Consider the following 11,843-nt stretch of genomic DNA (forward strand, 5'->3'; position numbering starts at 1 on the left):
TTGTTATTCTGCTTAAACACTGCAAAATGACAGACAGTTCTCAATCATATACCCTCTAATTTTCTCAGTGAAATAGAAAATTTTCACATTGATACATTATAATTAATATACATGGTTGAGAATATACTACAAGCAATAATGACATTGAAATGCAAATGGATATGTGGTTTTGTTTTATAAGAAAAAAGAATAATTTTGTTCTACTATTAAGAGTCTGTTTGTTCTAGAATATGACAGAACTTCGTGCAAGACAAGACCTGGGCAATAAATTCTCTTTGCCTTGATTTAAAACAGCTGAATCTGAAAAGAAGTCTTAAAATAAGTTAAAATTTTAGCTATGTTTGCTCATTTTTTGATGGGTTTGTTTCACTGGTTTGCTGATTAATACAATCATTTACAAGATAAAAGAATATTTTTTACTTTCTGTAAAATCTGTCTACATAGCAGAGAACTTGGGCCTACCAGAACAATTTTCTGTGCTTTATGTTGACTTTATTATGTCCTTGATTGTTTAAAAGAAAAATCCAAAGAACAAAGTTCTCTCACTTGTGAAAGAGCTAAGGTTCTTTATGAGTGTATTACCTTTTATGTGTATTTCAAAATATTTTGTTGTCACTTTGATTAAATAGGTCACCATGCAGTTGGTTCTCAGGCACCTGTGATCCAACCAAAATCAAGTGCCGTGGCTCTCCTCTGACAACTCTTTTGACTTTTCTTTACTAAGACTGGTTCCTAGATTTAGAAAAAAAAAGAAAAGAAAAATTTCAGGGTATCTTTTACACCTAAAACTATCATTGAGATTTCCCAAAGGCCCAAAGCAATCACAAAGATTTAGTTTTTACCATATAAAAAGAGAAATACTAGAAACAATTAAGTTTGTTTAATGTGCTAGGTATCTCTTAAATTAGTGCAATGCTACTGCAAGAACTACAGGGGAAAAGTCATCAAATTAGAAGAGATGTTTAGCCTTTACTTGCATTTGTTGAGATGCAGTGTTACTAATATAAATATTTCAGAAAGTATATGCTTTATGAGAAGACTCTAGGGGTTGGTTTTACTCTCAGGGGACACATTGATCAAACCCTTATGAACTAATTATGCATCATACTCTGATAGGAAGTTTATCCTGCTGCATTCTGGTATTATTGATGACAGTAATAAATTAACTACAATCATTAAGTATTTGTCATCTGCAGATAATTTTTGTTTTTTTCCAGTGCTTGCCTGAAGACCTTCTCATAAGTCTCATTAGTCTTAAATCCTCGTGATCCTCGTGGAACTGTAGCAGGTACTTTGAACTATTGATGCTTCTAAGTAGAGATACTTGGCACCGTACGTCTATTTCTGAACAGACATCACTTAGATACTGTCAAGCTGTACCACTGGATTGAGACAAGTTCACCTGGTTTCTCCCTCATCTGGAAGTAAATGGCTTCCTGAAAGCAGGCTAGTGACCCATGATCTAGCAGAACAAAAGAACACCGGAACCAATGACAAAAATTTTGTTGTGATTAGTTGCTTGGAATTTTTCGATGTTTTGTTAATGCTCTATTTTTGTATGTATATATTAAGAAGCACTTTTTCTGAATCATTCCTAAAGACATTTAGTTAAGTAGACTCTTCTTATGTAAAGGGAAGTGAAACATTTTTAAATGATATCTGATTCCCACTGATCCCCCCAAATTCACCAACTCCTATCAAGTGCCTTTACTTCTTTTATTTTAAAGATTTTGTTTATTTATTCGTGAGAAACACTGAGAAAGAGTCAGAGACACAGGTAGAGGGAGAAGCAGGCTCCCTACAGGGAGCCCAATGCGGGACTTGATCCCAGGACCCTGGGATCACGACCTGAGCTGAAGGCAGATGCTCAACCAATGAGCCACCCAGGCACCCAAGTGCCTTTATTTCTCATGGCAAAATAATTAATTAGCTAGGTTTCGCATAAATCTATCCACTGTTTGACCAGAATATGATTGAACTGTGCAACCAAAGCACAGTGTGAAGGAGTGTAATGTCTGAAAAGAATTCTTGCTTAATCAGGAATAATGACCAAATTTAAAGAAAAAAAAAGGGGGGGTATCTTTCAGGGTTTACTTGGCTTAGGGTCCAGCCCTACAGATGGTAAGGAAGGTCACTTCCAGGCAGGCCAAGAACCCTAGCAAGTTTGAAGGACTGTGAAGGGCTGAAGTCACCCAAATTTGCAGGTGCAGTAAGTGATAGTTGGTGGACAGTTTCTTGGATCTGGTTTCGTAGCTTCAGGATAGCAAATGGCACAGGCTTTACAAGATAAAATTCCATCTCCTTATGAAAACTTCCACACAAGATTTAATTCTGTGGCCTTGGTAGTAACTCAGAATGGCATGGTTCTCAATTTACAAAGCAAATATATGGTTAATTAGCATTCCTGCAACAGCCATGGAAATAAGCAGGCCAAACCCAATGAGACCAGCATTTTTGTGATCAAGCGTAATTCTAGGAGACAGTGTTTATGATCTCCTGGGCAAGCTTATTGGGAAAATTTTTGAAAGCCTTTCAAATGGGCAGCAGATTACAGATTGCCATTATAACAGTATTATGGAAATTGTCTAGCAGATCCTCCAGGGTTATCTCATTCTATAGGGGGCTGTGCTTTCGATTGTCTTTGACTAGACTATACTACAGCTCTGTAAATCGTATAAAACTCGTAGAAATGCAAATTAATTTTGCCTGGTGGTGAGACAATTGGTTTCTACCCCGCAAAAAGAAATGATCCAAGCATCATTAGAAAGATTACATTTTGTGCCTAGTTTTGCATCTATCAGAAATTCATTTCAGTATTTTTGATGTTTTAGATCTGTTTATCGCATTCTTCTTTGAGTCAGTTCAATATGTCCATTTAATATTTACACAACAGTTATTACTTTGTGAATTTTAAAGTGATCCTTTTGAAAAATCATCCTTTAACCCTTTCTAAGTAAACAAGGGCCTCCAGTTAATGGTCTGGTTGTACAGAGAACCAGAGGCCAGGCTGGAGCATTCTGATGTCCTAAATCATAATCTGGTGATTTTGTCTGGTTCACACTGCTCATCCAGTGCCAACGAGCTCACTGAATTTGCATGTTAGTCCATTCTTCAAGCACTCTTCCAATAATTCTGCTTTTGAGGCATGTAGGATTGGGGTAAGAACTCATAAACTTTGGAATTAACTCCCCTGACCAATCCAATGGCTCATCAAAACAACTTTAAAATGTAAGGTGGAAATTATAGGAAGATAATGGACAAGATTTTATAGATGATATTTTAGCTAAGAACACCCAAGTGGGAGTTCTGTGTTCAATCAAAAAAAAAAAATGTGTGTTAAGTGAGAGGCTTGAGCTGTGACACAAAGACCAATATTCACATGGGGGGTAGGAAAACAGGGAAGAGGAAAACCAGGTCAGAGAGAAGAGAGTGTAAAGGAAAAACAATTTTAGTCTCCAATGTATGCCCGTGGGTCCTGATCCTGTGTTTAAGTCACTTTATTTATTTATTTTTTACTTTATTAAAATACTGAGTTTATTTCACACGTATATTTTTGTCTCCCCACCATTTCCATTTGACCGCCACTACTACTATGTCCTATCATAACATTCCATACATAATTAAAACCAAGCAAAGGGTGGAGTTCCATCTTTAAAAACTAAACAGGCATTTTGGACAACACATTCTTGGCAATGGAACCTGGACAACATTTATCAGACACGGTAGGGAAAGTTCTCACTCTGCATTATAAAAAGGAAAGCCAGATATCAACTGTTACAGAAATGAAAGAAGACGGAAAATTTTAACAAACTGTTTAAACTATTTTCCTAAAGAGACTTCCTCCACTGCCAGAGATCCTGAATAGCCTCTTGGTCAGTCATCCGGAAGCAATTCTTCACATAATTGATGAACTTGGCTTCCACTTTGGGAAGAGAACCACCTTTTTCTATACTTGCTTGCATTTTTGCTTTAATGTCTTCTACAGAACTAGATCCTTTCAGTGTTTTAGGAGTCTTTTCCTGTTTTTTGAAAGATTCTTGACCTTTTGTTCTTGGTGTTGATGGTTTTGAGTCTTTTCCATTCTGGTTTGATTTTTGTGCATTTTTGGCTGGAGTATCTTGTATAGATTTCTTTACTGGAGGCTTTTCTTCAGCTTCCTCATCATCAAAATCATCATCATCTTCATCGTCGTCGTCATCATCATCTTCATCAGCAGCAAGTTTTACTTTTTTCTGTGGAACCTTGCTACCACTTCCAGGGGCAGAACGCTTTCCAGATATACTAAGAAGTTTCACATCCTCTTCTTCTTCATCTTCTGACTCTGCATCTTCCTCTACAGCTACTAAGTCCTGTCCACTAATACGCACAGGACCGGAACCACACTTCAACCTTAAGACCACAGGTGGTGTTATTTCAAAGCCCCCAAGGGACACCGTTGGCTGTAAAGACATTTTCAAAGTTGCCAGTGTGACTTTAATTGGACTGCCTTCATAATTCATTGCCTCTGCTTCAACAATGTGCAATTCATCCTTTGCACCAGCTCCCAAACTGACCATTCTTAAAGATAACTGGTGCTCATTTTCATCATTATCCACCTTAAAGTGGTAATCTTTGTCAGCCTTTAGTTCACAACCAAAAAGATAGTTCCGGGGCCGCAGGGGGCTCATGTCCATGTCCATCAAATCTTCCATGGGGCGGTGGCACGCACTTAGGTGGGAGAGAAGGCGGACAGAGATACACGACTACTGTTCCTCAGAACAGCCGCGCAGGACGGAATCACAGCAGGGAATCAAATCACTTTAAACTTTATCATATTTCCTTTGTTTGCTTGGGAAACTATCAGCCATAATAATCTGACATTTTAAGCTTTCCCAGATTGAAATTGGGGGAAATGAAGGCTGTGTAAGATTGTCTACACTGTTCTGCCAAGTATTTAATGCACAATTAGTCCAGGACCCAATTAGAATGCAAAGCAAAACTGAACCTATGGTTAATTAAGGTAAGTGGACAGTGACACGGAGAGCTGGCAGTTTAGGTACCTCAGGACATTGAAGTTAGAAAATTTGGTCCATTAAGAGTTGCTCATAACCATTTTAAAGTTTGTTCTTTGGAGAAGAGTTTGTGCAGAACAATTGCTAGTTATTAAAATAGGTGTTTTAGAATCTTGGCTCAAATTTGAGTTGCTTAACTAAAATGTGTCCTCTACCTTCATGTAGACGAGATTATCATTAACCTCTTGTTCTATAGTCCCTGGGAATAAAATGGAAATGTGGGATGTGAAGCAAGTGAAGGACTCATTATTGAGTAAATAATCAGAAAGAAAAACCCAGAAAAGATCGTTTATATCAGATGTTTCTATAACCTTCTAGAATGACATATTCAAAAATTAGGAAAAATCAGATGCAGATTCAGGCTTACACACCTCTATTGAGCACCAGCTGTACACTGAGTCTCCATACTAAGGCAATTTCATTGTTTTATGAGAATATATTGTGTGTTCTTATCGGACGAATATATTGACCAGAAATGACCAAAGGATCATCAAATGTTGGATCTGAAAGAACCAGTGGAAACCATCTAGCCCACTTTGTAAGCTTTTCCTTGAGGGGAGAGGTATGGGATGTTTTGGTGTCTTATGAAGCCTATGATTTTTTTGTTTAAAAAAGAAATACAGGGATTCCTGGGTGGCGCAGCGGTTTGGCGCCTGCCTTTGGCCCGGGGCACGATCCTGGAGACCCGGGATCGAATCCCACGTCAGGCTCCCGGTGTATGGAGCCTGCTTCTCCCTCTCTGCCTGTGTCTCTGCCTCTCTCTCTCTCTCTCTCTCTCTCTCTCTCTCTCTCTGTATGACTATCGTAAACATATAAATAAATAAAAATTAAAAAAAAGAAATACATATGCAGACATATTCTAAAATTTGCAAAATTTTACCAGAAATCATGAAATATATCCACTGATCTCAGGTTAAAAAACCCTTGATCCAGTTGCCTCAACTTACATGTAAGAAACCAAGCTCAATGTGGCCCAGGACTCCCTGCTAGTTCCTGGAGAGCATGGACTGGGATCCAGAGTCTAGCACAACTCTCACCATCCTGCATGCCTTCGGCATTTATGGACTATTCAGTGTTGGGTGTTATGTTTACCTCTGTTAGATTGTTTTAACCAATCAGCAGATAAAATATTTTAAAGATAGCATTGTATTTCTGCCCCTCTGTGACAGTTGTATAATAGCTAAGTGAAAGCTACTCTATGGCATTTTGTATGTGAGGACACATCCAATCAATATTGCATAAGGCCTGTGACTTGCCCTGCTTAGTCTTCTAAAGAGCTAATGGGCAATCTCCTCTAACCTGAGAGGAAACAGCTATCTCAATCTGATTGCCAATTGGGTGGTTAATTTGGTAATTTTGTATTTGATCACTGCTTTTGGAAGTGCTCCAACTGTCTGCAGTCACACCAAAAAGGAATTATGATGAGTTATGTGCTGTTTCTAATGATGAAAATGGCAAAGTGACCATTTTTTCTCTAAGTATCACGTAAATCATGTTACATCTATTGCCGGGCCTCTGTGACAGAGACTTCTGGTCTTCACCAATATTGGGTTCTTTTTTCTCCTGGGTGATTGAGAGGATTCAACTTCCCCATCCAATAGGAGTCAAGCAGGGCATGTCTGGTCCACGATTCCAAGTGAAAGTGATGAGGGTCATTTTCAGAACAGAACATTTAAAATCTGGGTGATGGGGCGGGGGGCACCTGGGTGGCTCAGTAGTTGAACAACTGCCTTCGACTCAAGTTGTGATCCTGGGGCCCTGGGATCGAGTCCCACATTGGGGTCCCCATAGGGAGCCTGCTTGTCCCTCTGCCTATGTCTCTGCCTCTCTCTCTGTGTCTCTCATGAATAAATAAACAAATCCTTTTTAAAAATCTAGGTAATGGGAAATAGTTTAATAAAGGATGGGCTGGATTTTAAGTTGGCGATGGTTTTTGCAAAGGTGTGGGCTGGGTTTTAAGAAAATAATAAGGGATGGTGGTACACTCTGGGCTGGCGACATTGGGGAGGCATTACAGCATCTAGGCTTTAAGAGGCACTAGAAAGGGCAGTTACCAGAACACAGAGAGAGAGGGGAAAAAGAGAGTGAGCTCTGGTGCTCAGAAGAGGGATGCAGCAGGCTCCTGTGACCCCAGGGAGAGTGAGTAGAGAGATAACACCTGAAGTCACTCAAGTTCTGTCCTTGGATATCCTGCTGGAGTTCCCCACTGGTCAAGTCCAATGAGGACAAGATCACACAGATCAGACTTCTGTGACTCAGAACAGGCTAGAGAGTACTGGTGAAGGGTTCTGGAAGGGCAAAAGGAAATGTCCAGCACAGAAACCCTTTGTGCTCTCTTCCCCTGGAGACTCAGGTTCACAGCAGTTGGAGGGCTAAGCCCTCACGTGGAAGATGGAGGTCCTGAAGGATGGTTGGATCCACCAATGACTTTGCACAAGCAAGAAATACTCCTGGTGTGTTAAGCCAGTGAGATTTTGTTATTGTTTGCACTTGACTGATAAGACAACCTCTCTGCATTGGCACTTTGATGAGAAGGGCTTTGATGTTCTTCTTGTTAATGTGCAAAGACAAGAATGCCTTTAATGCCTGGGTGGAGGAGTTAAATGCATCTTCTTATTTCTCTGTGGATTTACTAGCTTTATTAGCCCACACAGGTATTTTGTTACTGGCCCCACATAACCTCAAGTCTCCAATGAGTCATGTGGTCAATATTCTTGTTCATTCCTTTTGGAACCTTTCAGTACCTGGAGATTTAATGTCTAAAATATGCATATGCCGTACATGGTCAATAATTCAAATTTTGTCCAGTGTCAGCCACAGCACTGTGCCACAGTCAATTTTTCAGAGTTATTGATCACCCTTTTATCCACTTAACCCCTGTCCTTCTTTGGAGGCAGCCTTCAGGACTGGGGTGTACACTCCAGTGGGGATGACCATGCTGGGCCATTCTCCAACACTGACATCATATTTTACAAAAGCAACTCTCGTCATATTGAGGAGATGGATGTGCCACAACTTAATAATGTGTGAGTTCTTTTTCCCTGTTCATTCTTTTTACTTTCTATCCCAGGCTTCCAGGAAAAATTCTATACCTGTTAGACCTGTTCCTGAACCTTCCATGATACAGATCTTTGAATCTGGAGAATGGATAGAGAGAAGCAAGTTTGAGAAGTAACGGAGAGAGAAAAGGATTTCATTCAAGAGCTTCAGTTTATCTTCATAATTGAAAACTAAAGAGCAGGAAATGGGAGGAGGGTAAGGTAAGTGACCCCAAGCTGGATTATGGGGGGCATTTTTAGGGTCTGATATTTGAGAAGCTCTGGAGAAGCTATGGGCATGAAAGATCTGTGGAGGAGTAGAGGGATATAAAAATTTTTTCTGAGTATTGTAAATGAGTTCTTCTGTAATGCTGAGCATCACTTATGTTTGGAATCCACTTTGAAACTACATCAAACCATTGTATTATGGTTTTGAAAATTCAAATCTGTGCCAAAATGGTTATCACCTGAGAACTTTGGATTTGTTTTAAAATTTTGGTTTATGTGTTGGAACACCTCTTTTTGAAATTAAGCATTTAGATAACTTCATCATCTACTTAACAGAAGAACAAAAAGCCAGAAGATAGCAATGGCTTCGATTTCCTCCATCAAACCTAAAAACTTGCCTCTGACCACCTATATCCATTCTTTCCTCCCTCCCTCTTGTTACAGTGGAAGACAGATCTTATACCATCAGCCATAGCACATCCCTCCATCTCTGTTCTGGATTCATGCCATTTCCTTAAGGACCTTATGACACCTGTTGTCTCCTTGATGATATGAATTGTCAACTTTGTCCTCTCCACTGGCCCCTTCAGATCTATACTTTTTCTTCTTCAAAACAAATTTTCTTACAATTCCCTACCATTCCATTTCTTGCTGCTCTTTTTTAGTTCAGGTTCTTGAGAGAGGTGACTCACTTGTTTTCCCTACTTCCTCACCTTATACTCACCCCTCCTTAACAAATTCTGGGCTAATCTCCTTCCCCATTATTCTACTAAAAATATTCTTATTCAGGTCCCTAATGGTATCAGCTTCATAAAATCCAATGCTCATGTTTCCACCTTGCTCCACCTCTTAGCATCATTTGGCACTTTGGATTACATCCACCATCTTGAAATCTTGTCTGTTAGCTATCATGACACTGAATTTTCCTGGTTTTCTTTTTCTCTGGCTATGGACTTAGTCTCCTATGTAGATTCCTCTGTTGTCCTGCCCCTTAAAATTAGTGTTCCTTGGAGTTCTTTCCTAAATTCTCAATCTATACACTTATCTTGGGTGTTATCATACTCACTGACCTTCGTCTGCATTCACATATTGATGACTTCCAAATCTTTGTTGCTAACAAAATCTCTCCCTTGAGATGCAGGCTAATATATCCAATTACTTATTATTATCTACAACAATCACTTACTATCACCTCCCCATTACAAACACAACACGTCCAACAGGACTCAACTTGTATGACCAACCATAACATAGCTCATATTCCACCTGAATATCCCATACTCTGCACTCATTGAATGGCCATCATCTACCTGGTTGACCAAAGCCACTGTGATTCCCATTGACTATTTTTTTCCCTCCTCCAGTTGCCAACCCCTGTCAATATCACTTTCTAATCTTTCTTAGAATTTATCCACATTTATCCATCCCCTTGGTCATGATCCAAGGACAGGCCACTGCCTCTCTCATCAGAGTTCCTACCTGGTCTGCCCACAACCTTTCTCAACCGAGTCAGTCTCTGTACTGTACCTGGAATGAGTTTCCACTAACACAAATATTATCATATCAGTTGCTTGGTGATGAAGTTTGCAACTTCTATTTCTGGCCTCATCTCTTAAACAGAAATCTATATTTTGAACTCTGAACAAGTGGATTTATCCTTTATCTAGTACAGTCACAGATTTCAAAGTTTCTCTGAAACTTCACCATGACATTGTACAAGTATTTAAAAGACATAATAATTGAGTCAAAAATGGAGAATTTAAACATGATAAGCACTGAATTTTGAGGTAGGGGTAAAATTGTGTTTAGGTTTTATTTTTGCCTAACATGTAACCTAACCCAGTCACAGGATCCAGAGTTTAGGACATGGGCATCTTTGGACATCATTATTCTGCCTCTCATAGCTATGAACAGTCAAACAAAACTTTCTTCCCCAATGGAGCTGTAATCTAGTGATACTATGTGAGATTCAGCTGCTTCTCCATGTACACCCAAGCTTATAATAAGTGATCTCCTTGATTACAAAGGTATTTCCAGACCCACATTGGCAAGCTTCAGTGAATATACTATGGTGTGTGTGTGTGTGTGTGTGTGTGTGTGTGTGTGTGTCTAGTTTTCAGGGTTGTGATCCCACCCTGCTGAAAAGAACACCTAGGCTTTAGCCAATATTTTTCTAGTCCTATTTTATTTTCTATAGGATCTAAAGAATATGACATTTAATTTAATAATTTTCCTTACTCATACGTAATGAGTACCTCTGGCCTCTGAGCCCTATTTTGGACACAGAGGAGAGAGTCTGCAGAAGTATGGAAATTGCAAAAGATGCAACAAATACAAACAAAAACAGTTTGATAGTTATATCTTATAGAATATAAAAAGTGTCCAAGTGTGTGCTTCCCAGAATCCAAGCTGAAGAAATTCAAAAATGAGAGAGAGCAGTGTGGCTTGAGCTGTTTTGGGGCAGACAGGAAGAAGGAAGACCATCGTGGGTAGAGGAATTCAGGCAACTGGGATGGGGTTGCAGAGTGTTCTGGCCCAACATTTTCGGCAAAAGTGTTCAAACTTGAGTGATCCCGAGTAGTAGGTGATAGCAAATTAGAAGCATTTGGCTTTAAACTCTGTTATTTTATTTTTTATTTTTTTTAAACTCTGTTATTTTAAAAAGACTTTCTTTCGAAACTATATTCCATTTAGGAGAATATAAAAATGAAATTGCATGTCCTAAGCATAAAAGAAACTGGCAATTTCATGTATTTTAAAATCGATTACAAAGAGAATATTTTCCCCCTCTCCTCCTCCTATTCACCTGCCTTCTGTAACATCTACCCAGGATATCTTTCTAGATTTCTAAATTGACAGGGTTTCCTTAGTCCAGAGGAAAAATCTTGGGACCCTCTGGAGGCAATTGCCAATTCCATGTCATGTACAATTTGTGACACTGCTTAGGTCGCATAAAATATTCATATTTATGCAATTTTGTGTTGTATAATCCACACTCATTTATATTTCCATGACTTACTGGTAATGACACTAATTATGCAGTTGGCAGAGAGGCGTGAAGTGACAGTTATGATGATTTTGTCAACAGTGGGGTGTTTGTAAACTGTTCCCGTCAAGAAACCCTCCACGTTAATTTGTTTTTTTCCTTATTGCCATTTGAAAAGTCTCAACAGAGACTGTGAAACTTAAAATCTCTTACTTCGTTAGCATCCAGAGGGAAAATCCAGGGAGAGAGAAGAGGGAAAAGAAGGGAGTTGCCTCTGGCTCTAATTAACGCGAAAGACGAACAACATAGTTGGTAAAGTTAATCTGGAACTTTTTGCAACTATAGTCTCTTTTTGCAACTATAGATTGTCTGGTTGGAGAAAATGGAAGAAAAATGAGCTCAGGTGTTTTTCTGCATTACCTGTTGTCTTCACGCATCAGCGAATGCGGGCATCTCTTCTGAGTGGTCCCTGCCAGGATCCTGTTTGCTAATCCTATCGCCCAGGCAATGCCCACAGTTGAATTTGCCACTCTTCCTTCT

General features: G+C 39.3%; 1 protein-coding gene across 1 annotated transcript; it reads right to left on the reverse strand.

Moving 5' to 3' along the window:
- Nucleotides 1-3,585: 3,585 nt before the first annotated feature.
- On the reverse strand, nt 3,586-4,774 carry LOC129498735 (nucleophosmin-like). Its single transcript, XM_055308288.1, has one exon. It carries the CDS (start codon nt 4,689-4,691, stop codon nt 3,828-3,830), a length of 864 nt encoding a protein of 287 aa, XP_055164263.1. The 5' UTR covers nt 4,692-4,774; the 3' UTR covers nt 3,586-3,827.
- Between the last annotated feature and the right edge of the window lie 7,069 nt (nt 4,775-11,843).

Source organism: Nyctereutes procyonoides, unplaced genomic scaffold, assembly GCF_905146905.1.
Source record: "Nyctereutes procyonoides isolate TBG_1078 unplaced genomic scaffold, NYPRO_anot_genome, whole genome shotgun sequence".
Lineage (NCBI taxonomy): Eukaryota > Metazoa > Chordata > Mammalia > Carnivora > Canidae > Nyctereutes > Nyctereutes procyonoides.